Below are 27,524 nucleotides of genomic sequence, written 5' to 3' on the forward strand. Positions count from 1 at the left end.
TGGTTTGATAAATGGGGGTGGAGGGGAATTAAATGTGTTACGTGTGTGTGCTTATTAAGTACTTAAAGGCAGGCAATGTCAGGAAAAGCATATACTGTATACCAATTGCATAAAGGCAGAATGTGTTCAGTTTCCATACTTAAGACAATCTGCCCAAACCATATAAAATGCTGCTACCTTCTTTTGGCTGGGGCTGCCACCGCTTCATCTTCCTCTTCTGTCAGGTAATAGGCATTTGCATCCTTTAATGGTAAATACCTTTAAAATACCTCATTTTTAAATGTGTCTGCTGGAGTCACTGTATACTAAATAAGAACTACTCTCTCCTGTCGAGAAACTGCCACTGATCCAGGGTAAAGGAAACAAGGAGCAAAGCACACTTCTCTTGGTTTGGCATTTCTCTTCTATTTTTAGTGTGGGGTGTGTGACTGGAAATTTGTGCAGCTGGAAAATCTGCTTTTAAAAAATCACTGGCCTATTTCTGTGGGCAGCTGACAATCTTACCTGTAATGATCCAAAGAGTGGAATAATCTCTGGCCTCCATACTTCTACATGAGCTGTGGAGATGGGTTTTATTTCAGTGTGCATCTTCAGAGAAAAAAAATTTAATTTAAAAAGAAAGATTGAATTTATACTGCTTTTGAGTTTTAGTGTGGGCTGTGATTTATTTTTGGATTATTATTTAATAATGCCTGAGGAGTTATCTTTCTTTTTTCTTTTTCTTTTTTAAAACAGTTTCTTGATGACTTTTTGGAAAGACAGTGGAAATTCTAGAATTAACAAACCAATTAATTATCACTGAGGCGCAAGGACACGACTTCTGCGTATGTGTCATAAAAATCTTGAGGCAGGCAGAGTTTCCACTGGTGCAGCTCCCCCCCCCCCCATGTCATCATTTAGGGAGGAGGTGGGAAACAAATGAGCCAGCTTAATCCTGCTGAATATTCCCCAAGCTCCAGTGTTTGTAAAATGCTTAAAGATGTTTTCTTATTTTTTCAACAAACAGCCTGGCTGAGAAAATCAACTCTGCCTTCTTCAGTTGCCAGGTCTGCAAGGGATGGATGGAGCTAAGCTAATCAAGGATTAAGCCAGCAAGTGGATACAGCTGGAGGCTATAGGTATAGCCCACTGTCCACAAGCAGAACATGAAGGCAGGAAGAAGGGAGTGGCTATGGGGAGGGAGAGATTGTGTTTCAATCTGAGAAAGACAAACTTTATCCCCCCCCCCTTCCTAAAGTCAGGAGACAGGAGCAAAGATCACCCCCTCCTCTATATTGGAGTTTCCTAAGGATATCCTCCATGATGGGACTAGTCCTGGATATCTCTTCTCCTCTCTGAATGCTGCAGAAAAGGTGTTCGTGGCCAACATGGGTATAGTTGCTTGCTTCTCTCTCTTTCTCTATATATTAATGAAACTGATCGGATAACTTTGTGCTTCTCTAACTCTTGTCTTTTGCCTGCACCTTTTTTCTTTAAATATGTTTGCGGTGTTGTGGGTGTTGCTTGCTTGTTGCTTGTAGCTGCATGTTTGAGCCTCCTCCTGGGAAATGGTGGTTTTGGGGTGTGTGTGTTTTTTTTGGGGGGATGTCTGGGAATACAGGATGGTGCTGCTTGAGATGCCTGATCTGTAGCAGACCTTTTGTGTGTGCAAGTTTATCGCTTGTACAATAGGGGGAAATTTTGTTTTGTATTTACAGTGGTACTTCAGGTTAAATACTTAATTTGTTCTGGAGGTGCGTACTTAACCTGAAACTGTTCTTAACCTGAAGCACCACTTTAGCTAATGGGGCCTCCTGCTGCCGCCGCACCGCCGAAGCACAATTTCTGTTCTCATCCTGAAGCAAAGTTCTTAACCTGAAGCACTATTTCTGGGTTAGTGGAGTCTGTATCCTGAAGCGCATGTAACCCGAGGTACCACTGTATATGTGAATTTCTTTAATTCACACTGCCTTAGAGCTGAAATGCAGCTTTCCTTTGAAATTAATACCTCTGAAATTTGTGGTGTGGTTCTCCAGCACAAGTATGCGTATTTTAAAAAAGTATGTGTTGTGTGAAAGTGTGCATAAACATGCATATGTTAAGATAACACTAAAATGCATTATATTGGAGTGTACATTCAGCGAAATAGCCTACAAAAAGTGAATAGTGGAAGAAATGTGCATTAGGTCACGGATGAATTTTCTCAATTTTCTCCCCCCCCAAAAAAATATGGAAATGTGGGGAACTGAACTTGACTGGAAAAATGAGAAAGCCAAATGGAAAGATTCATCCATCCCAGTCTGCAGATACTATGTTTCAAAGCATGCATATGTACCTCCCCAGTTTCTGTAATAGAGTATTACGAAAGTTGAGTGCCACCTCCAATCACTGCTGACTCAAGTGGGGTTCCAGGTGCTCACCCAGGGTCTGTGTTCCTTTGGAGAGATTGGGCACAATGGAGGCTAGTGTCTTAATAATATAGGGTTTATTTTACACATAAATACAACCCTTAGTCTCCAAATGAGCACACAGCAGCAGCACCACAAAACATTCTAGCTTATCCTTACAGTTGCATTGCCGACATCCTTTTTTGCTCTGCCACCTGTCTTGGTCTTCTGGGCACATACAAGCATGAATCCTTTCCTCCTTCCTGGTCCCATATTTCCTAATTCGGCTGTTCCTAAAAACTAAACCTCCTTTATTCATTTGCATTCTAATGGTTGGTTCTTTTGATGTTTTGAAGTAGTAATGGTTAATCCCCTCTGGCATCACCTAACAAAGGTCACCTGACTTCATCAACGACTAGGATTAAAGACTGGTGCACACTTAGGACATTTACCTAGGTTAATTAACTCTTCACATGCTAATTGCTGATGCTCAAAAGTATCAAAATGGCTCTCGATTATATTCTGAAGGTCTGACACAGTCTTTACACATAAACACTAATTAAACACCTCAAACACCTTACATAAACCCCTTCTAATACACAATGAGACTGTCTTATAACATATCTCAGTTATAACATACAAGTTCTAATTAAATCCTAATATTTACTAAACCTAAACATTTAGCACCACAAATCTATTACAAGAGAAAGAATGAGGAAGATTGACTCTTGGGACGGGAATCCTCCTCGGTGAATCCCTTTCAAAATATTTATTTTGTAATTATGTTGTAGATACCTTCTGTCTCGTAGGGATGTGGTGGAATAGGGTTGTGTTTCATACTTTCATTACAAGCTAAGCAAAATGTCCATGGTGGTTAAGGGGTGGAGAAAGGAAGGGACATGTATGCTTCAAGACCCTTGTGGGTGTGGTGTAGCTCTAGGGTAAGGGATGCAGAAGGCATGTGACAATCTTCTCTCCCTTAGTTCCCAGGCATCTCTTTGTAGAGTAACCCTTTGAATTCCTGGAGGGATGTTGTTTTTTAGGGCAGAGTAGACAGTACTGAGTTAGATGGATCAGAGGTCTGGCTTGCATCAAGGCAGCTTCTGATTTTGTGAAGTGTGGTGTTTTGATAGAAATAAATGGTAACCATTCACTTACTACGGAATAAAGTAACTCATCCTTGTGAGAGCATATTGTTATACTTTATTTTGGGGGAGGGGTGTCAGGCTGTATGGTACCTGTGGGTCCCTTCCAGGTCTGTGATTCTGTATCTATGAGGTTTGGATCTGTAAGAGAAAACCTGCTGAACCAGTCAAGCCAGCTCCATTTTTTAAGGTAGTGGCCTTAGCTGCTCAGCTGAAAGCTCATCCACACTTCTTCTTGTCCTGACACTTTTCCCTGGGGAAAACTTCTCTCAGGTGGAGCAAACAGCAATTTGGGGCTTCTCCAGATCAACATTTGCTCTGATTTAGTGCTAAAGAGTGGGTTTTCCCTGGGAAAGGAGTGTGAGGCAAGGGGACCTGTGCCTAGAAAGCATGGGTCAAGCAAATACTGCTCAGATAGATGTTTTCTAGGCATGGGACAAGCCCTAAGAACAGTACCTGTTAGCAGCATCTTAAAGAGTGAACTCTGTTGATTCAGAAGCAAATGGGTGGGCCTTCTCTCACGTGGCTGGATGTCCCATCATTCTAGGATAGAGAAATCTCTTTCTTTCTTTCTTTCTTTCTTTCTTTCTTTCTTTCTTTCTTTCTTTCTTTCTCTCTCTCTCTCTCTCTCTCTCTCTCTCTCACTCACACACACACACACACACACACACACACACACTATCAATCTTCTTCTTGTTATATAAATTTCTGGGACCTGGAAATATTTGCTGATCTGGGCTCCTTTGAGAGTAATGCTGGGATATAAATTTAATAAAACTGAAAATCACCCATATACCTACCATTAGATCTTGAGATATGACAGCTTTGAGGGTTTATTTTTATTTTTTCAAAAAAATCAACTGGTATATAAATTTTAATTAATAAATAAGTCAGTATCCAATCTTTTTGGAAATAGACATTTTTGTTTCCCAAGCTTTTCTAGCTTGATGAAAAGGTCTCTGGGCCTGGATGTCCACTCTGTGTTGTTTTTGAAGTTATATTCGGTTGTTCTTGTACTGTTTTTATAGCTGTTTTAACTGCTTTCAAGGATACGTCTTGTGAAGCACCCTGGGACATATGTGTGGAAGGTGGTTCACAAATAAATTAATGGAAATGATGAGGATGATTATCAGTGTGTGTCTGTCCTGTGTGGAAAGGCTCAAACTTCTTCTTTTAAAAATAAAATGAAATCCTGAAGCCATATTGCTGCCTCACTATCTTGCATAGTCAGAAGATTCGAAAATGTGATGTGTGTATCATGGTGATGATTTGTGGAGAGGGTCGTCTCCTCCCTCCTGGCCTCCCCCATTCCTTCCTGTGAAGTTGGCAGCTTAACCAATTTTCCAGCTAGGTTGACAAAGGATCGGCAAGGTCAAGGGACCTGCCAGAGGTTACCCAGCAAGTCATTGGCTCAGCCAGGATTACAGCAGAGGTTAAACAGCTTAACGAAGGCAGAAAAAAATGATTAAATAATCTCTAATCAGGCTGACATCTTGCATACCAAACTTTTTACTTGGTGCAATTATAAATAACTAGCAGGGGAAAAAGCACTTTCTCTTAAGAGTGAAGCTGAGGAGGCTCTGTGCTGGATTCTCCAATATCATCTTCTATAGTTGAAAGATTTGCCCATAGTTGGAAATGATACTCGTTTGTGTGAGTGTGCTCTTTTAAAAATCTCTCCCACCCCCAATACTTTGTAAACATGGCTAAACTTCATCCATTCATTTGGATTGGCTCTGATGATAAGGGCAATAATGGAAGGTTTCTTGTGAGACTGCTTGCTGGTCTGATGTTAGGAAAGCTAAGGCAGTAATGCAGCTAGAGCAGTAACATAGGAACTCCTGTTGTTGGACTATGGTTTAACATCATCCCTGATCATTGGTGAAGTTTGCTGGGGCTGATGGGAGCTTCAGCCTAACAACCCCTGGAGGGCAACATGTTCCGCATCCCCGAGGACTTGGGCTGGGGAGACCTGGATTTGAATCCTTCTGTGGACTGTGATGTTCAACCTTGGGATGGTCCATCTCTTTCTAATGCAATAAACTGGGGTCACTCAGTCTGTGTATGCCATCTTGAGCAACTTGGAGGAAGGGTGAGGCATAAAAGGATTTAAGTAGCTATGGCCATGAAGGAAGTATTGACCATGAGGAATGGCTTAATGTAGAGAAGAGCAGGTTAAGAAGGGAGGGGAGCATAAGGATGGTCTTAAGGTAATCAGTTGCTCATTGCAAAAAAATAAAGATTTGCATGAAATATGCATATATTAATTTGTATGTATGCTCATGTATGTTTTTCATTTTAAATGTTAGCCATTGCTTCTAAATCCATACCTATTTTAGAAACAATGGCTACAATTTAAATTGGGGTGGGGAACACAGTTATGAAAACTATGACCACCAGGTGTCCTGTGTTCTTGCTCAGTCCCCTGTCCAGGTGCTCATTGTTTGTGGGCAATTTCAGAGTCCACCTCATCTCCCTTCTTAGGATCCTTTACCTTTAAACTGGACTTGATCTGGAAAGCCTTTCAAATAGTACAGTTAAAACTATCTGGGTCTTCGTGTTAGGGCAGGAAAGGGGAACTCTGTTGGCTCTATGGACCATCTCCTGATCTAGATCTCCTGTGGGGACCATATTTGGCAGGGTGCAGAGGGTTGCAAAGAGTTAATCAAAGTGTCTGAAGCTTCACCCACCCATTGGCTGATGGGCTGTACAGCCAAAGCCTGTTTTCTGCAGGCATCATATGTACAAACAGGTTTCTCAGGAACTGATCCAGTGGATGGGTGCAGAGCTGGATTAAGACCTCTAGAGGCCCTAAGCACTTAAAACATTTTGGTGCCCCCATATATATCTAATTCAAAATATAAACAATAATAAACCATAAAATAAAATGGTATTTTTCAAAATGAAACAAAACCTACAGTAAGACAGAAAATAATGCCTTCAAATTACAAGAAAGGAGATCCTGACTAAATACAGTATTGGAAATAATTTTCTAATGGTGGAACCTTGAAAGGTGATGGGCTCTCCTTCATTGGAGGTTTTTAAACAGAGGTTGGGTGGCCATGTGTCATGGATTTTTAGCTGTTTGCAGGAGGTTGATATTAGATGATTCTTTGGGTCCCTTCCAACTCCACAGTACTATGATTTCTCCAGTGAGCACTACGGCAGTTTGCTCTCCTTGTTGGGATTCTGACTACAAGGATACATTTTCATTTAGAGTGAGAATCGCAAGCCGCCCTCTTCTCTTCAAGTCTCTGCTAATTGGCAGATGGATCTTTCCACAGTGTCACTAATGAAAGATTAGAGGCTGTTCCAGAGAGCCTTTGAAAAACCAGAACAAAATTGTATCAAAGTGCGCCAGTCCGCGGTGAGACTTTCTCATTGGCTGAGTGCACCTTTTACAGCCCAATGACTAATTTCTAAATCATACAAGCCAATTATGCCCACATTCCTTTGTGCAGCTCACAATGATGAAGGCTGCAAAGGACACTTTAAATGGCCAGGAACACCTTAGGTTGCAAATATATAATTGGGATGACAGACACAATTAGCCATTAATAATTCCTTATAGCAGCTGATTAAAGTCTCTTTATCCTGCTTACCAAGATCAAAAGGTCACATGGTTGGAAAATAGGAGAATGAATTAAGATGGTTGAGCTGTTGATAAATGCTCTTCAAGAGAAGAAGCTGCTTTAGTTGTGACAAAAACATTCTTGTTTTTATTCTAGATGAAATTAATATGGAATTACTGCCAGTTCCTCCTTCGAGATATATGCTGTTACCTTGTTTTATTATGGTATGGTTTAAATTTTTGAGTTGTGTCTGAGTAGGCCCATTGAAATGAATGGTCATGACTAACTTAGGCCCATTAATTTCTGTCATGGTCAATTTTAATGGGTCTACTCAGAGTAAAAGTTGGTTGAATACAGCCTTTAGTTTTTATTGTAATATAGTACACAATGGGCCCTATGCATAATTGCAAGATTCCTTTGAATGGTTGCCATGTTGTAAGTGCTTCCGTGCTTTGTGCAAAGGGTGGCAAATAAACCATCTAAATAAATGAAATAAATATTTGAGTAGGGAGGATGTGGAAATCATGGCAATATCTGCTTTACGAGGAAGCATAGAGTGGTGGAATGCAATAATCCCTTTTCATTTGTACAACAGGGACAAAGAGTTTTGGCCTAGCCATTTATCAGATCTGCTGGTTTTCTAGCTGTGTAGAATTTTATTTTTCTATGTGCCCTGTGAGCCCTCCTTCCACTTGCAGTAGCATAGCCTAAGTGATACAGCCCAGATCAGGGATGTACAAACGCACCTCAGTCACTTCCAACATTCACTTGCAGTTCCGTCTTATATTTTCCATTCTCCTGCCGTTGGTTTATTTTGCATTAAGTCTGTCTTCCAGAAAGATATGGTGGGTTATTTTTTATTATGTAAGGTAAAGGTAAAGGGACCCCTGACCATTAGGTCCAGCCGTGGCCGACTCTGGGGTTGCAGCGCTGATCTCGCTTTATTGGCCGAGGGAGCCGGCGTACAGCTTCCGGGTCATGTGGCCAGCATGACTAAGCCGCTTCTGGCGGACCAGAGCAGCGCACGAAAACACCGTTTACCTTCCTGCCAGAGCGGTACCTATTTATCTACTTGCACTTTGATGTGCTTTCGAACTGCTAGGTTGGCAGGAGCAGGGACCGAGCAACGGGAGCTGTATCATAGTAAAAACACACATCTTAGCCATCAACCGATATTTGCAAATCAGTTTCCTCCCCTCTGTGTTCCCTTCCAAAATGAATGAATGTTCTGAGGGGTTCGTCCTTTGCAGCAAAGACAAGTCTTTAAGGCAAAGTTAATGAAGTGGATAATTGCCCATCACAAAACCATCTAGGGTTGCAATCTTAGCCATGTCTACTCAGAAGTAAATATCACTGAATTTAGTGGGACTTACTCCCAGGTAAGTGGGGCTAGGATGCTGTCTTGGCTTCATTTCACAGTTGAATATAAACTTGTCATCCTCTCTCATTTGGGAGCGACAGTTTAGCATTCTGTTGATAATTTGCGCACCGCAACCCCATCGTCGCCTTTGACAGGACTTAACCGTCCAGTGGTCCTTTACCTATACAGTGGTACCTTGGGTTACAGACGCTTCAGGTTACAGACGCTTCAGGTTACAGACTCCGCTAACCCAGAAATAGTACCTCGGGTTAAGAACTTTGCTTCAGGATAAGAATAGAAATCGCGCGGCGGCCGCAGGAGGCCCCATTAGCTAAAGTGGTACCTCAGGTTAAGAACAGTTTCAGGTTAAGAATGGACCTCTGGAACGAATTAAGTTCTTAACCTGAGGTACCACTGTAGTGCTGCTCTGGGCATGTATATAAATAATGGACTAATGCAGCTGCCTGCATTTCTGGATTCCCCTTGAGGGTGTGGCTATTAATTGACAAAAGCCTTTTGGTTGTAAAAGGGGGGGGGGATGGAAACCTGGCTGTACCTATAACAGTTACATTGTAAAGCTCATGAAAGACTAGCTACACAATTTGTTTGTAACTGGAGGTGTCCCTGAGCATTTGTGAGTGTGCTTACAATTGCACAGTGAATCAAGGACATTGCATTGCCCTGTTGCACATGTCTGTCCCAGTCTTCCTTGCTCCTTCAACTGCTTATGTTGGACTCTGTTTGCAAAACATCTCCCTGCAGAATCTCAAGCATCGTTGCTACTTTCTTGGTGCCCTGCTAATTCCATTAAGCAGCCACTGGAAGAAAACGTAGCCCTGAGCACGGCTTGGCTCATTTTTAACATGGATATACAATGCATGCCATTCCTTCAGTCCAAGACTGGGGGGTGGGGAGGGCAAGAAACTTGCACTCTATTCCTCACTTCGTCTTAATGCTTCTGAAATTTGGTCCTTTTACAAAGCAAAAAATAAAAATAAATGGATTGATCCCACCAAAGATCGGCGGAGGAATCTGTTACCTGTTTCAAGTCAGCTTGGATTTGCCCAGCTTCAAGAGACTAACCCCACCACTCCCTGGTCCTCCTTCTCTTTCAGATATGGAGGAGTTGGCTAGAGAGAGCATCACCCTGTTAGCCAAGCCTACTCTGGAGTCAGGTAGCCCCAATCTCTCCTCCGCTGGGGCTGTCTTTATCATGCTGAAATCTGCCCTTGGAGCAGGGCTCTTGAATTTCCCCTGGGCGTTCAATAAGGCTGGAGGAGTCACCCCGGCTGTCCTTGTGGAGCTGGTAAGTGCCAAAGGAAAGACATCAGATCTCTTGCAGAGTGACAGGCTGCTGGAATAGATAGGTGGGTGGAGGCTTTGAGGGTCTGGTCCTAGCCAAGTGGATTTGGAAACAAGCCTCATTGCATTTTTAATAGTTTATTTTACTTCTAATCTACCTAGTACTGTCTTCTTTTGCTTTGCAAGGCTCCCCTCCCAGCCATGGTATGTGGATAGGGATGGGGAAATCTATTAGTTTCAGTTTCTCCTTTTTCCACTCATAAGTTCAGGACACCCCATTTCTGCAGCAATTTGCACATACATTTTTTAAAAAGTCTTCGCGAAAATTTGTCAGCATATTTTTGTATGCAATTGTGCCTGATACATTTTTGCAAACAAATTTCCTAAATATTATGCATTTTTGCATGTTGTTTTCCCTAATATGTGGATCATTTTGCACGCTTCTCCCTCAAATGCACATTCCCCACCTCACGTTATTTATGGAGCACTTGCATCACAACATTCAGAGGAGCATGAATTTGGGAGCAATGCTGTGTTTGGGTTCACTTACTGTTTTTGAAAGTGGGAATCAGGTTGATTTGCACTCACACTTGAATTGAACAGGATTTCTCCCCAATTCCTGATGTGCAGATGATTCTCTAGTGGTTTCTGCAAATAAACGCAGTACTCTTCTCTTTTGCGGGGGGTGGGGCAGGAAAACAGTTTCCTAGTTTTGATTCCTACATTACAGAATTGAGGGGAAAAAAAAGGAACTGGAACAGGATTCTGGAAATGAGCTTTATTTATTAGTTTCATTTATGTCCCACCTCCCCCAAGGAAAACAGAGCATTGTACATGGCTCCCTGCTCTGCATTTTATCTTCACAACAACAACCCTGTGAGGGAGGTTGAGGTAAGGGAGAGAGTGACTCAGGGTTATGCAGTAACCTTCAAGGGTGAGCATGGTCTTGGAACCTGGGTTTTCCCAGTCCTAGTTCAACCCTCACGGACTCTCTTTGGTGATCACTGGCAGAAAGCAAGCCCTGAATTTTCAGCATGATTTGGGGCTGCTGCAAGCCGAGTCTCGCATTGTGGTGGGGAAAGAACTATTTGGTACTTGACTCTATTTCTACAGCTTATTAAACGCAAACTTATTATAGTATCTTTACTTAAGTGCCTGGTGCAACTAAATAATTTTTTTCCCCTTCCAGTAGCACCTTAAAGACCAACTAAGTTAGTTCTTGGTATGAGCTTTCTTGTGCATGCACACGAAAGCTCATACCAAGAACTAACTTAGTAAGGTGCTACTGGAAGGAAAATTATTTTATTTTGTTTTGACTATGGCAGACCAACACGGCTACCTATCTGTAACTGGTGCAGCTAATGGATTTTAACACTCCAAAATATGCTGTGACTTAGGGATGAATTATTTTGTCAATGCCAGTTCCCCTCTGTTTCTCCTTTTTCCAATCTTAAGTTCGGTTTCTACGTTTCTGCTCAGGTTTGTGATTTCTTAACATTTTAGCACACGTTTCTCCTAATACATTCATTTTTGCAAGCAGTTCTTCCTAATACAATGCATTTTCATATGCATTGCCTTGGTTAGAGTACTGCATCACAGAATTCGGAGGAGTGCACATTTTTGAAAGAGATCTGTTTTTCGGTTTGCGCACTGTTTGCCTCATTTCTCCCCCGTTTTAAACTTGGACTTCTGCTTTGCTGCTGGGACCAAGAGAAGACAGCTTGGCTAGTGAGTTTATGTCTGGGCTAGCATCAGTGGTCGGGTTCTCTGAGGCTCTCCCTACTTGAGATGTTGATAGCATTCACAAGCTCTTTCGTCCACTTATCACCTGTGTCTTCCATTATAGCTGCTTCTTAAGCGAGCAAAATCCTTTCTCCATGCAGTGCCTGGCTCTTGCATGAGTTTTGACAATGTCAGAAAAACCTTGCTGTGTCAGGTAAAAAATCCATCTAGTCCAGGGTTTTGTTCTGACAATCACCAAATTTCTCTGAAAAGCCAACAAGCAGGACAATGGCAATCCCACATCATTCGGAGGATTTGGGACTGTGGTCTGGATGTGCAACATTTCTGAATTAGTGTGATAGTTTCTGCTTGCCTTGCTGGTATCTAGCCTGTCTAGGGATGTGGCTTCCCATCTTCCATCGAGTGATCTACTTTTGAAACTGCTGCTTGTTTGTTTTGCTGTTAGTTTTGCTTCTTACTTTGGTTTTTTTTCAATATTAGGTTGCATTTTGTTTCATTTTCAGGTTGTACGTTGACCTTATTCTTTACTGTGTCAGTTGTGTATGTAAGATACCTTGTATATTTTTCTAGAAAGGTGGGGTATAAATTCAATAACAGTAATAATAATAAAATCTAAAACAGTTGGTTGGGTTCCTGTCCTGCAAAACTACATTTCCGCTTCAAAACTTGCACATCTTTTAATTTAGCAATGAGCTTCTCCACGTGTGTGTGCATGCAGGGTGAAGGAAATGTATTATAATAATAATTTATAACAATTTATTATTTATACCCCACCCATCTGGCTGAGTTTCTCCAATATGCTACTGAATATAACAGACAAAAACGCTCTTTATTAGGGAATATTGCTTGCATAAATGTCTATGTTAGAAGAAATGCACACTAAAATGCTGATAATTTGCGAGTAAAAAGTAAAATGAAACAGCAAACTGATTTAGAAATCTGGCATGAGAGACTGAACTGTCCTTTCCTAACCCTCTCTGGTGTGCTCCAGCTCCATGGATTTGAAAGGACACGTAAGTGTTTGCAGAGGCCATGAAATGATGATGTTGCTGGATCACCCTGGGTCATTGCTTATCTTTCCATAAACACGAACCTCTGAGATTATCACTCCTGGCGTAATCTCTGACCTTCATGGTCCTGTTGCAAACAAACCCGTGTGAGGCATTTGCTTCGTCTTGCTATGTTAGGCCAGCCTCCCCCAGATGCATTGGACTACAACTCCTATCAGCCCCAGCCAGCATGCCCAAAATACCTGGAGGGCACCAGGTTGGTATTCTGGCAACTGGCATGCTGAGGCACAGTGCCTCCCACGCTGGAGGTTGCACAGGGGCATGGTGGCTAGTAGGCACTGGTAGCATCTAATTCTAGGAAGGTTGCCTAATTTGCCGGCTTAGTTGAGCTCACCCTGATCATGGCTACTCCTGTTACTCCTCTATAGGCTCACGGCTCTCTCCTCTTTGTCTCTGGGTGTTTCTCCCTTTGGCAGGGTTCCTTGATATTCCTGATTAGCGGCTTGGTGATTCTGGGTTATGCTGCCTCCATCAGCACCCAGACAACGTACCAGGGTGTGGTGAGAGAGATCTGTGGGGCTGCCATTGGGAAGCTTTGTGAAGTCTGCTTCATTCTGAACCTGTTCATGATCTCGGTGGCCTTTCTTAGAGTCGTGGGAGACCAGCTAGAAAAATGTGAGTTCTTTGACCCCAGAACTCTTTCAGCATCCTCTAAAATCCCCAGCTGTTCCTCTTTTAATAATATTTTTTATGCGGCTCTTTGTGTAAATAATACCAGTGCTGTTTTTGTGCATAATTAATGACAACACGATCGGCATATTAATATATGATAAAATCACTGGAAGCCATTAATGCATCATACCAAGCCTGTGAATTAAGAGACAGCAAATGTCTGAGTGAGCAGGTACCGTGTTTTTCACTCTATAGGATGCACCGGACCATAGGACGCACCGGAACATAGGAGGGGGAGAACAGGAAAAAAAATTCTCCCCCTCTCTGCTCAGCACCCCTTCACCGAAGTGGGAGGAGAAACGGAGCCCCTTCCATTTCTCCTCCCGCTTCGTTGAAGGGGCGCTGTGCAGAGAGGGAAAACTGTGCAGCGCCTCTCCAGTGAAGCAAAGCCTGGAGAGCAAGAGGGATCGGTGTGCACTGACCCCTCTCACTCTCCAGGCTTCAGGCGGCTATCCACAAGCCTTCAGAGCACAGCGGGAATGCCTGCGGCACTCCAAAGGCTTGCGGATAGCCAGTGGCGTAGCGTGGGTTATCAGCACCCGGGGCAAGGCAAGTAATTTGCGCCCCCTAACCCGGGGCAAGGCAAGTAATTTGCGCCCCCTAACCCGGGGCAAGGCAAGTACAGTAATTTACTCTCCCAAGCAGCAGCAGCGAGGCTTCTCTTTCCCCCGCGCTCTCCCGGAGTTGCCTCTTTTCTTTCCTTTTTTCCCTTTCTCCAAGGCTTTTCGCTTTCTCTCCTTAATTGATTCCCCCTCCACACCGCGGCATTTCCTGGCTGCTCCCCCCCCCTTCCCCTCTCTCTCCTCCTCGCTCTGCTTGTCTTGCCCTGCCCTGCCTGAGGGCGCCCTGAGGAGACTCGGCTCTCCTTTTTGACCAGGCGAGGTGGAAAAAAGGGGGGAAAGTCTCTTCCCGCCCCCTCGCCAGACTCCCTGCTCGGCTTGGCTCACTACCCAGGTGGCCAGTGGAGAGAGAGCCGCAATTACCATAAAGTTCCTCTCCCTCCGCTTCGCCAAGCTGTCAAAGCCTGGCAGCAACGGCAACGGCAGCAGCAGGCGCAGCCAGACCCCCGCCAGCCAGCCAGCCCGCCCGCCCGGCTTCCTCTCCTTTTTTTGCCCGCGGCAGAAGGCTTTGCTCTCCCCCTTCTGCGACCTCCTTGCCAAGCCGAGTGAGCGCGGGCTCCCTAACCCGTGGATTTTAGTAGGGGCAGAGAGCTGCTAGTGCGAGTGCGCCCCCGCCCAAGTTGCGCCCGGTGCGCCTGGCACCCCTGGCACCCCCCACGCTACGCCACTGCGGATAGCTGCCTGAAGCCCCCGGAGTGCAGCGGCAGTTCCCTGCGCTCCGGGGGCTTCAGTGAAAGCAACGGGAAGCCTCTGGAGCACAGGGGGAGCTCTCCCTCTGCACTTCGGAGGCTTCGCGTTGCTATCGCTGAAGCCAAGGAGCCTGCATTTGCTCCACAGGACGCACACACATTTCCCCTTCATTTTTGGAGGGGAAAAAGTGCGTCCTATAGAGAGAAAAATACAGTAAGTTTTAAGCTGGTGCTCAAAACTCATCAGAGTCAGGGGCCTGACTTACTCCAGACGGGAGGGAATTCCAGTGGAATCCATTAGGAAAAATAGGGTGCTGCCCCACCAACTTTAGCCTGCTTTCTGCAAACCCCCACCTGCCTGCTTCCTTAGGAGTCCAGGGCATGGCCCTGCCTTTCAGCTTCCTCCCCTTAGTTTCGGTGTTGCCCTTGTAGAGCTCGGCAGGAAGGTGATGGAGGCAGAACTTGAATTAGTTGGTTTTGCATGTCATTCGTTCTGGCGCCACCTACTTACTTCTGGGACTCCCTGCCTTCTGTCCCACCAGCCCTGATGGGCACAAGTCACCCCTGAGGAATTCCACAGACATGGCACCGCCATGGAGAAGTCCCCCACCCTACTGTTGGTAGCTGCATGATACATCTCGGCTGGTAGCCGGACATTGAGAAAAGCCTCGTTGCCTCCTTATGTTCCCTTTTTCCCCAGTGTGTGATTCTTTCTACCCTAATGAAACCTTGAGTGGTGGCATCTCTCGTCAGCATTGGTTCACAGACCATCGCTTCACCTTGTCTGCTTTGTGTGCCTTGGTTATCTTTCCCCTCTCAATTCCAAGGGAAATTGGATTCCAGAAATACACAAGGTAAGAGCTCTGTTGTTCTTGTTCTTGTGATCTCTGTGGCCTGGAGACTGGGCCAAATGGTGAACAAACTTGCTCCTAAGGGCTCAGCAGGGGCACTGACTTGCCCTCCCCCCCACATTGAGGGCACGCAGTCGTGTGACATGTCACATGACGAATCACGTGATACCACCCAGCTGAGTGGGGATGTGAACTCTGTTCTCCCAGGTCCTGGCCCAACACTGACCAGCTAGATACTGTATGTGAACCACCATCAATTATGTGCTTCAGATGTCTTGTAAAGACCTATCCTTTTGCACAGATAGGTACCCTGTATCACTGGATTTTTGTTCTATCTTCTTTTTTTTGCCTTTGTGCTGATTTTCATTGTTTGTACACCACTTAGGAATTTTAAAAATATTAAGTTGTTCGGAACTCATTTTAAATAATAATTTTGTTCGACCCCTAGCAGCCTCAGCTATCATGATAGGAAAATGTAATCCAACAAGGTCTGGAGAGCCATTGGTTCCTCACCATTAGGAACATAGCAAGCTGCCTTATGCAGAGTCAGACCCTTGGTCCATATAGCTCGGCACTACCTGCAGTGACTGGTGTTGGCTCTTCAACTACCTGGAATTGCTGGGGATTGAACCTGTGACCTTCCCCACTGCAAGGCAGATGTTCTATCACTGAGCTATGGCTGCCCTTCCCTGTTTTAAGGCACGTCATGAAGTGTATCTCCAGGTGTCCCCAGCATCAGAATTGAGGTGTGTGGTTACCAAGGTGAGGAACCTTTCCAGTGGTGACTCCTGTTTGTAGAATGTCCTTTCTGGGCAACATAAGCATCTTCTAGTTCACAGGATAAAAGCTTTTCATTTGCTGGAACGTCTAATTAGAATCTCTATCCTGGATGCAGTTTTGCTGTATTTGCTTCTATTTGCCACATCCCTACTGTAGAAGACCCTACGGTGCCCTTTTGAATGCAGGGGAGCATTGAGCTCCTTTGAGGCAAAGTCTTTTAATTTTTCCGTTTGTGTGTTCCAGCATCCTTGGTACTTTGGCAGCCTGCTACCTGATGCTTGTCATTGTAATAAAATACTACCTCAGAACCGATTACGTAGTCAAGCATGAACATCGCCGTTCCTCCGGGTAAGTGTTGGCGTGGCTGGCTGTTGGGCTGGTAGTGGAATTATCAAACATCAGTCCCATGGGCACGATTCATCCACCCCATTGGCTTGCATGGATGTGCTGCTGTGCTGCTGTCATGTTGGAACCTGCCATAATTCAGTTCATAGAATTATAGATTTGGAGGAGCCTCAAGGGCCACCCAGTTCAACCCCTTGCAATGCAGGAAGTTGTTTACCTCTTAAGAGTCTCCAGGGAGCTTGGCTGTTGATTCTCCTATGCACATGGCCCATGTCAATACAGTGGTACCTCAGGTTAAGTACTTAATTCGTTCCGGAGGTCCATTCTTAACCTGAAACCGTTCTTAACCTGAAGCACCACTTTATCTAATGGGACCTCCCACTGCTGCCACACAGATTTCTGTTCTCATCCTGAAGCAAAATTCTTAACCTGAGGTACTATTTATGGGTTAGTGGAGTCTGTAACCTGAAGCGTATGTAACCTGAAGCATATGTAACCTGAGGTAGCACTGTATCCCTGAAGTGTGTAAAATAGATTGTCATTCCCCCCCCCCCGCCTCTCTCTCACACACACCAGTTACCTGCAGCAGATGACATTGTTATAACTGACTCGGTACCCAAGAGTGATAGTGTTTCATTCAGTGCTGCACATGCGGAGTTCCACTTGAGCAAGGCGACTTCATCTTCCTCTTCTCTCCCTGCATGCACCCAAAATCTGCTCTGCTCTGGTCTGCAAGCTTCTGGAGCTGATTTTGAGGGTGCAGGAGCAAATGCCGAGGAGAGCAGGGTGAAGTTATGTTGTGCAAGCTGAATGGCTGTGTTGGCTACAACCCGTAGTGACATATGCTTGATGCAGAAGGGACCTGCCTTCTACTGCTTAATTTTCTGCAGAGTTGGGGGTATCTGCAGACATTTTTCTCCCCAAGGCAGAGTAGCAGATGGTGCCCTGCTCCACTTGAAGTCAAGGCAAGACACATTATTTTTGCATGTGGAGCAGAGAACCCCCAACAAAGCATATCTCTGCCCCACTTCTGGGGTAATGAAAAAATACAGCAGTAAATTTACACATTTCTGTAGGTAGTTTATGTACTTCTTCATACTGCAAATAAGTCTGTAAGTGTTTTGCTGCATTATAATAACATCACAAAAAATACCAAAAAAATACAATGTTTACAACTAGTAAAGTGTGGCAGATGGACATTGGATCATCCCCCTGAAGACCTTGCAACCAATCAGTGCTGGGTGGAGTGTCCAGCAATCAGGGGAGAGTGGGGAGTTAAAATCTAGAAGCTGTTAGTTTAGCAGTTGGGACTTGGAAAGTGTTCAGACTGGGCTTGGATTGGACTTGGCAAGGGCTTGGCTAAGATATTAGCTGGGTGGTTAGGAGTTTGCTAGGCAGGGCAAACCAGATAGCTTCCTTCAAGGGAATGATGAGATCCCAGAAAGAGTCTAGAAGTGTTTCACTGGATTAACAGATCTAGGAGGAATCAGTTTATTTAGAAACAGTTTTGATGTGGAAGTCGTAAATAAAGTTCCTTATTGCGTCTGTAAAAGAGATTCTTACTTTTGTGCCTGATCAGAGTAACCACTAAGCGTTAACCCTCATTGAGTGTGCATAAATAAAACTTGTTTTGTTTCCAACGTGTCTCATCCTTAATTTATTACCAGTTTAAGGGATAAGTGATCACAGTTTCCCTTTAATTGATGTTAAAGTCCTTGCTGCTGAATATTAGTAAATGCTGCCACATGCAGAGAATCTCCAACCTCCCAAGTGTTGCTGGCAGGGAGTATCTAATTTTAAACACCTAAAACCCGCCACACTGCATCTTTGTTGAGGGGGGAGTCTGTCACAGTCAGATCCACTTCAGCATCAATACAAACTTAGAGTCACCAGCAAATGGAGACTGTAATAACCGCTAGCAGAACAAAATGCAGGAATACAGCAGAGGCAACCAGTCCCACTTGCAAGAATATAAGCACCAAAAGGTGGGCAAATGTTGCACACTCCCTAGCTATGTCACAGTGCCCCTGGGTCATAGGCTGGGCAAGTCCCCTGTCTGGAACTGCAGAGAGCTGCTGCCAGTCATTGGAGGCAATACTGGTCCAGATGGACAAAGGGTCTGATGTCATGGGACTACTGAGAACTGAGTAATCTTGAATAGTACAATAAAGGGCAGATGGGGCTCATCAACCTGGGAAGGTAGCCCATCTAGGAGAAGGAAAACACTGATCTTTAACCTCTGCTGCCTTGCAGGGGGTGAAGGCTAAGGAGTAAACCCTACACAAATCCGGAGTGTAGTCCCTAAGATGGTTGGATCTTACCTTGTACAGCTCCTTTTGGCAACTTCTGCAGCCAAGCTGGTGCCAAACGTATTGCTCTGCTTTCCTTTGGTCCACATTGTGAGGCCAAGTGGGGAGTCTTGCACCATGGGGAGGTCACTTCAGTGCTGCTAACGCAGTGGTGTGACTTCACCCTCAGAGGCACACTCCATTGTCTCTTGAGATAGATGGATGCCAATTACAACAACAACAGGTGGTGTTGGAGGAGGAATTGGCAGGTAGGGGTTGTAATTTGCCCTCACTCAGTAGAAGAAGCTGCCATATATGTACTGAGTAAGGCCCTTGGTCTCTTGCTTGGTTGGCTGTTGACATCTGAGTTGGCCAGCTCTGATGCTAACACACACCCTTTATCACATTTGCAGGGTCTCTTCCTGGGCTTCAATGTTCAGCGTTATCCCAACAATCTGCTTTGGATTTCAGGTAAGAAGTTTAACCTTTTCTCCTCCTTTCTTGGTTTTCTCCCTCTCCCGTTGTTAAAATAGGCTTCCAAGTCATTTTTATTTATTTGTTTCCACTTGAAATGATGCAAGATTCTACATTCAAGTTTAACTCCTCTGATATAATAAAGAAAAGGGAGTCCTCTTTTGCTTGACTTCCTGAAACAAGTGGTGTGTAAATCAACCAAGCACAGCGCTGCTGATCAGTGGAGGAGACAATTGTGGGACATTGGCCAGAAACATCTGATAGCCGCCCCTCTCTTTTAACGCAATGGGTTCTGAGCAGGAGCAGTCTATGTGGACAATGGGAACTTTGGATTTTACCAAACAAATCCCATGAGGATGCACAGTCATTCTTAATCCACTACACCAATTATTCTAGGAAGGCCCCTAAGGTGGGAGACTGCCTCAGGTGTGGGCGAGATCAACAGTTCTGATATGGAGCAGGGGAGAAGGCAGGCAGACAGTGATGGCTTTGGGACTCCAGGAATGGAGGCAGAATGCGTACCAGCCTTTTCCAACATCAGCTCTGTGTTTCAGTGTCATGAAGCGTGCATCACCATCTACAGCAGCATGAGTAATAAGAAGCTCTCCCACTGGATTGTGGTGTCTGTCATGTCCATGCTGTTCTGTTTGCTTATATATTCCCTGACAGGTAAGCAAGCTCCTTTCTACTTGCTCCATCTCTTGGTACCATTTTGTACCAAGCTCTTAATTTGTTTAGGGCCCTTAGTGGCATAGGTGAGAGAAAGTTTTTTTCCAGAGCAGGAGCAATGATGTCTGCTGGACCACCAGGCTTACAGACAGATTCTCCTGAGTCTGGCCAGTGAACAAGGTGATGACGAAGCTTTTCAAGTTTGTTTGTGACAGGTTATCATTGAAGAAGTTGGAAAATGAGGGCAATGGCCAGTTACCAGGGCTGGCTACTTTCTTTTGTCTCTGATGGGCTTCCTACTTTGTGCTAGCATTTAAAATTGTGGTAACACTTATTCATAACATTTCGGGGATTTCTAATTAAAAGCTAAAGGTTGCATTTTAGCCACCTGAAGATCTTTAGTCAAAGCTCAATGTATGGAACCTAGGCAGTCTGAAGCACCACTGCGTTCCAAGGAGCTTGCCCCCAGGAAAGTATGCATCAGGTTGCAGTGATACTGACCCTTATAAATTGAATCGTAGAATTGTAGAGTTGGAAGGGATCCTGAGGGTCATCTAGGCCAACCCCCTGCAATACAAGAATCTCAACTGATGGCCGTCCAGCCTTTATTGTTGTGCTTTGTGGTGTTCCTCTTTGGTGTGTGTAATGAATCGATTCTGCTGCCTGCCTGTTTTGGACTGTCCTTGCTGCTGTGACTAGGGACTTTGCCGGGGATGAAATTCTGGAGACCCTTGTGGTGAGCTAGCTTAATTTTTTTTCCATTCCGCCACTGCTTGAAGAAGTTCTATCATCTATCTGTCTGTCTATCTATCTATCTGTCTGTCTGTCTGTCTGTCTGTCTGTCTGTCTGTCTGTCTGTCTATCTGCATGGTGCGATGCAGCGGTGTGGCAGGCGGTGGTGCTGCAGTGCTGTGTGCGGTGGTCAGCTCAGTGGGATCCCACCTTCGTTGCCAGTGAAATATACTCGGAGTTGAGTGTGAATTTCATGCTCTTTATTCAGCTCGTAGTAGCAATGAATGAAACTTTCCCCAAAACATCTAGCTATATATTCATTATTTACACAATGGGCCCCGCGTGATTGGCTAATTCTGGGCTGTTCCTGCAAGCCAATCAGGTCGCTAATTCATTTCCATCTGGAGCTGGATTGGGTGGCTCCTGCAGACCAATCAGACTGCTCCATTCTGGATCCTATTGTTCTAGGATTCAGCTCAGTACATAACACTATCTATCTATCATCTATCTATCATCTATCTATCTATCATCTATCTATCTATCTATCTATCTATCTATCTATCTATCTATCTATATCTATCTCATAACTCTGTTCTCTTATTGTGTGAAGGGACTCACAGAACCTTCCAGCTACCTGCAAGCCCTTCAGCAAGCAAGGGCAACTTAATCTAGAGTCAAGAGATCACAGGGCTAAAGCAAACACATGATATACACAGTTGGTTGTTTTGATTGAGATCCAAGAATGACAACATTGGGGGGAGGGGAGGGCAGGATTCCCCCCCCCCAGTGTGTTAGTTTAGATAGGCTGCTTTCTTCCTCCTCCTTTCCAAATTAGTGTCCAGTAGATGACTTCCCTTCCCCTTAGGAATTTCTGGCAGGTACATGACCCTGTAAATGGTTTGTTCTTTATGTTTGGTTCTATGCCTGACATATTGAATTGGTTTTGCTGTATTTCCCCCTTTTTTATTAACATCACATTCTCTGGGTTTGTGTGTGTGTGTGTGTGTGTGGGGCTTTCGGGCCAAAAGCAGCATATAAATAATTTAAATAAATAATAAACAGCAGAGGTGGCCCTCCAGATGCTGTAGGATTCCAACTCTCACCGGCCCCAATAGTCAGGGGTGGCAGGAGACATACTTGGGCAACATCTGGAGGGACCCAGGTTAGCCTACTATGAAGGCTGCTGGTTCAGTCATTTTTGAGTTGGGGAGGGGGTGTTGGTGAGAGGGTGCAGCATGGTCTGCAGTTTATTTTGCTCTCCTTACCACACCTAAAGAGCACAATGCTCTGCTCCTCTGTGTAGGGCTCTATGGCTATTTGACATTTGGTGCTGATGTTGCTGCTGACATCCTGATGTCCTACCCAGGAAATGATGTGCTGGTCATTGTAGCTCGGCTGTTGTTTGGCATCTCCATAATCACCATCTACCCCATTGTCCTCCTCTTGGGAAGGTAAGGAGCAGAAGTGTTGCTTTTCCTATGCTTTGACCCTGACGGAAATGCTGTTCTGCTTAATGAGGACTGTCGTTGTGTGTAGCTCCTCTGGTCAGAAGCATAGCCTGATTTCCTCTGGGAACAGGCTCATTTTTCTCAAGCATAACCATATTTATAATACAGCATATCTGCTTTAGAATGAAATCCAACCTGTTGCGCCCAAACTATTTATGGCTTAAATTAATGGTATTTTACTCCATTTTATATCCTTCCTTTCTTCTGAGGAGCCCAAAATTCAGGGCTGCCTCCTTGGCCCATCCCTTACCTCCTCAAACCACACCATTTTTCTTGCCCCCACCCATTTGAACTAAATCTCATTTTGATAAATACAGCAACCCTTTATTCCCAAAGAAAAACACATATAGTAAATTACTGCACAATCCTAACCATGTCTACTCGGGAGGTATTCCTCCTGAATTTAATGGAATGTACTCCCTGGCGAATCAGTTTAGGATTGCAACTTCGGTCCTATATATCCTATATCTACTTGGCTTGGGAGTAAGACCAACTGAACTCATTGGGACTAATTTCTGAGTAGATATATATGTAGGATTACACTGTCAGAGGTGGAACCTAAGAGATATAGAACTTTGAGGTAAACAGAAAATGCACATTTCAAAAGCAATCCACCAGAATAAATTCTATCTCCTCTTCCTGTGATTATAAATGTAGTCTTATTTTCATGTGTTACAACAAAGAAGAAAAGTTACTCATGGAACATACAATGGTACCTCGGGTTAAGAACTTAATTCGTTCTGGAGGTCCGTTCTTAACCTGAAACTGTTCTTAACCTGAGGTACCACTTTAGCTCATGGGGCCTCCCGCTACTGCTGCGTTGCTGCTGCACGATTTCTGTTCTCATCCTGAAAAAAAGTTCTTAACCCAAGGTAATATTTCTGGGTTAGCAGAGTCTGTAACCTGAAGCGTATGTAACCTGAAGCGTATGTAACCCGAGGTACCACTGTATAGATCAACATTCAACTCCCTTGCCATGTCCATTGTTCCAAATATGTATTATCCCTCTGCCACTGAACCATGGCCCTTTCCAATCTAGGGAAAGTTCCCCCTCTTCCACCAACTGAACCAGCCACTTCCGTAAAGTAGAATCCTGTTGTGTTGTTGTTGTTGTTGTGTGTAATTGCCCATATGTCTATGCTAGGTCAGTCCTACAGGATGTCTGCCTGAGTTCCAAGCACAGCTACCTTCTGACAACTGAGCCTTACGAGAAGTGGATGCGGGTCACTCTCACTACTGCCTGGGTTGTGGTCACATTGGTCATTGCCCTCTTTGTGCCAGACATCAGTGACGTCATCAGTGTCATTGGGGGCATCAGCGCATTCTTCATCTTCATTTTTCCAGGTATGACCATGTTGCGTGCTCTCTGAGGTAAGAGAGGGTGAGGGATCTGCATAACAATGGCTGATCTTTTAGCCCCTCAAAAAGAGGCAAGCTGGATCAGACCAAAGGCCCATCATCTGGCATCCTGTTCTCACAGTGGCCAACTGAAGCTCGGTGAAAAGCTTGCAAGTAGGTCTTGAATGCAGCAGCAAACTCCCCACTTGTTCACCTGAGACTCCAAGAATTGGTGTCACCATTGCTCTTGGCCAGCTATCCTCCATTTTTCTCAGGGAAATTGATTTTTCTCCTCCCCAATCCTAATCATCTAGAAAAAGTTTGTGGGTTGATGAAAGTTTTTGCTTTTTTGCCGCCTCCTCCTTGTCCTCCTGGCAAAGTCCTCAGTGATGGATTTAATTATCAAGCAGTCTTCCTAGGAGCAAACTTCTTTTTCAAGTGAGATTTCTTTTTTGGTGCCTTGATTATCACAACGAAAGGTTTTGACCAGAGCTTTGTACTTGAGAAGGAAACTGATCAAAGTTCTGTTTCACAGCAACCCAGATTTTCTACCAGAAGAAGCTAAACTCGACTGCTTATGTAAACAGCAAGCTAAACACTGCTGCAGACCAGCTTTAAAAATAATAATAATGGAAAACTGCTTCTGCTAGTCATGGGGGAAAGGTGTGGTCATGTGTGAGGTCTTGGTCACTGCATTTCCTACTAGAGCTCTCTTCTCCCCCTGCCCCTCTTCCCTACCTCTCAATTCTTCTGTGGCTTCATTTGGAATTGGCATTTGTAATAATTTATTGGCAGCAGTAAAGACTAGAAGTTTGGGTGCGCATGTACTTTAAAAGAAAGAGAAGATGTGAAGTTGCAAAAGTTTGTGTTTACTTGGTATTGGAATAATCATAATAATCATAATCATAATATAATTTTATTTTTTGTACCCCACTCCCATCTGACTGGGTTTCCCCAGCCACTCTGAGCTGCTTCCTATATGAAAATATAATAAAACATTAAACAACTTCCCTGTACAGGGCTGCTTTCAGATGTCTCCTCAAGGTTGTACACTTATCTCCTTCACATCTGATGGGAATGCAAACTTGTTCAACTTATAATACTTTCCATTCAGTTTGCAGTGCTCCTGAAGTTCTTATCTGGCTTAGATTTGAACTCCATGTCAAGGAGCCTGGGAAATGTAGTTTGCCAGGTCTCATGAGTCATTAGGAAAGACAAGCTGGAAACTAGATGCTTCATGACCGCTCATGTCAGTGATGCTGTGAGGGGGATCTGAATTTCTGGAATTTGACTCGCCCCTGCTTTCTTTTTCTTTTCTTTTTTGGAGTGAGAGAACTGGCTGCTGTTTTTGGAAAATAGCCCATCTTGCTGACCCATATGCTAAATCAAGCTGAGGAGCGTTTGGCAATGACTAGATGGCGTTGTTAAAGCAGTCAATGTCACATTCCGTACTTGCAACCCTGGGAACCAGACATGGTTAAGCTGCCTTAGAGAGGAATATTCGGAAGATAAAGAGGATTTGATTAAATGCAAAATAAACATCCATTTTGTTTTATCTAATTTCTATTCTGCCCTTCAATGCACAGTGATTCAAGCAGTCTATAGTATTTTAGGTATTATATCCGACCTTTTCTTCCAAGGAGCTCACACAGTTCTCCCCATCCTCCTCCCACATCCTACCTGTGAGGTAGGTTATGCTCCAGGGTCAACCAGTTAGAGCTTCCGGGCTCCCTGGTCCTAGACCCACTTCACCACACTGACTCTCAATTGTTAATAATTACGATTGATAGATTGATTGATTGTAATTATTATTAGTGATAACAAATGCAAAGTGATTTCTCTTGTGTTGCAGGACTGTGTTTGGTGTGTGCAGTGGAGATGGAGCCTATCAAGCCAAGGACCAAGTATGTTTGTACCTTCCCAGCCCCCTTTGCTTGCTGTGATTTTATGATTCTATGAATATGAGCTGTTCGTGGCCAAGGGCAGGCATCCCCAGTCTGTACCTGGCAGAGCTTTTAGACTTTAGCTCCCATCTTTGGGGATGCTGGTTGGGGCTGATGGGAGTTGGAGAGCAAAGCTGACACACTGTGTGCCACGCGGGACTCCCTGAAATTCATAGGCCCGGCTGTGGCCTGCCCATCATAACTGGCTTTTTGCCGGCAGTTATTTCCATGACTGTGAAAAAGGTAACACAGCTCGGCATTTTTTCTCCCTCCCACCCTTTGGCAGGTCTTGCTTAATTACATGGGGAATTGTCACCGTCCTTTGTGGAGCCTTCATCTTTGGACAAAGCACGACGATCGCTCTCATGGAACTGTTATACAAAGTCTAGTCGACCGGTGGAGGCAGTTGCGATGGTAGCAGATGACAGAGACTGTCTTCATACTTGCACAGCCTGATGGGTATTTCCAAGTGATATGGGCAAGTACTATGCAGCTTTTACCAGCTGGGCATAATTTTAATAATAGCCACTTTTTCGCTATCTAATATAGGTATGTGTTGGCTGTGATTTTCCATACATTGAATGCCCCCTCCTCCTCCCCTGCAGACTGTTGGATAGGACCCGTTTTCTCTAGCAAATGCTCCTTGGTTGTCTGTTGTAGTGCAGATTTTCATTGATGTTTCAAACCACAGAAAGCTGTTGGATTTCTCCCAAAGCTGCTCGTCGCACAAAGTTACTTAGATGTATGCGAAGTACAGAGGACTCTTGAGAAAACATTAAGCTTTCCATAAAAGACATTCTGCCGCTTCTGCTCTCCATTTCACTCCTCCTCCTCTTAGGAATGTTCTTAAAAGGGCTTTGGATTTCTAGGGTTTTCCCCAACCCACACCCCCTAAATGAGGCTCTGGGAAAAATGAGGCTCTGGGAAAGAAATTTATCTATTAGGATAGCATCCAAAAGTTCTGTGGATGTGTGAAACGGGGATTGTTATTTGTTTATTTTTCAGTAACTGTCAGGAGCATTGTTTTCACTTAGTGTGCATGCTTAAAATATATCACCAATGTATGGGTGCTAGAATGCCAGGTTGTTGAGCTGTGCCATTTTATACACTGCTGCAAGAGACCTCAGAACGTGTTTAGGAGTCCTTTGTTGCTGAGCCAAGGAAGATGACACAGGTGGGGTCAGCGCAGTATAGTTGGCAGCTGGGGAGCTGGTTTTGTACCTGATCCTTCGAGTGGCTCCACCACCTTAGATGGTCCAGGCTTTGCCACCCTGGCCCAAACCAGGTACCAGAAGTTTTGAAATAAAAAATTGGCCATTTTTTTGTAAACCTGTCTAGAAGAGGCTCTCCTGCCCCTTTTAGGCTTTGGTGTCTTATCCTGCAGAAAGGAACTGCTAACTTCTTTTTTATGTTAGGGTTGTTCTTGCCAAACACTTGTCAATGAAGGCCTGAAAATGAGGATGAATCCAAAACATTGTGTCATTGGAGAAAAGGCTGGCTTTGCATCTCAAATGTGAATCTAAAAACTCACCCCCGAAGCTTGGGGCACTTAATATATTTCCCTCTCAGTATGCTACACACTTTCAGATGGGTAGAGCATTAAAAGTCACCATGGTTTCCTTCTCCATGTACGTGGCTGGGCTGCTTGGAGGGCAGCAGGGTTCAGGACCAGGGCCAGCCAAGGCATCTTGGAGCCCCAAAGTTGTTGTTGCTTCTGTAGTACTGACCCCATCCAACCGAGTTCCTCTCCCTTGTCGGCTCATTTGCTTTCCTCCCTGCGAACCATGGCAACTGTTGCCATGCTATATATACACTTAAAAACATTAGAAGAGACTAGCTGGATGGGATAGAGGACAATCTTAGTTAGCAAACTGTTCCCACAATGGCTTACCATTGGAATCTCCTTTCTTGTAACTTGAATCCATTGTTTTGGGTCCTACCCTCTGGAACAGGAGAACAAGCTTGCTCCATCTTTCATGTGACAGCCCTTTAGATATTTGTTCCTCATAAGGAACCGTTGCCCTCCTCTTGTCAATAGTCTCCTTAGATTATGGTGC

At 44.4% G+C, this 27,524-nt stretch overlaps 1 protein-coding gene across 1 annotated transcript; it reads left to right on the forward strand.

The window, feature by feature from the left end:
* Window positions 1–936: 936 nt before the first annotated feature.
* On the forward strand, window positions 937–27,167 carry SLC38A8 (solute carrier family 38 member 8). Its single transcript, XM_079988328.1, has 11 exons — window positions 937–1,371; window positions 9,559–9,749; window positions 12,975–13,173; window positions 15,240–15,393; window positions 16,414–16,518; window positions 19,217–19,274; window positions 19,832–19,946; window positions 21,982–22,129; window positions 23,331–23,530; window positions 25,377–25,428; window positions 25,754–27,167. Exons 1-11 carry the CDS (start codon window positions 1,368–1,370, stop codon window positions 25,854–25,856), a joined length of 1,329 nt encoding a protein of 442 aa, XP_079844454.1. The 5' UTR covers window positions 937–1,367; the 3' UTR covers window positions 25,857–27,167.
* The last annotated feature ends 357 nt before the right edge of the window (window positions 27,168–27,524 follow it).

Source organism: Podarcis cretensis (assembly GCF_951804945.1).
Source record: "Podarcis cretensis genome assembly, chromosome: 8".
NCBI lineage: Eukaryota > Metazoa > Chordata > Lepidosauria > Squamata > Lacertidae > Podarcis > Podarcis cretensis.

Excerpts from the sequence above, each read along its gene's own strand:
- SLC38A8 (XM_079988328.1), top strand. Across the intron at positions 16,519-19,216 it reads GAACATCGCCGTTCCTCCGG|GGTCTCTTCCTGGGCTTCAA; the intron begins GTAAGTGTTGGC and ends TCACATTTGCAG. Across the intron at positions 23,531-25,376 it reads CTTCATCTTCATTTTTCCAG|GACTGTGTTTGGTGTGTGCA; the intron begins GTATGACCATGT and ends CTTGTGTTGCAG.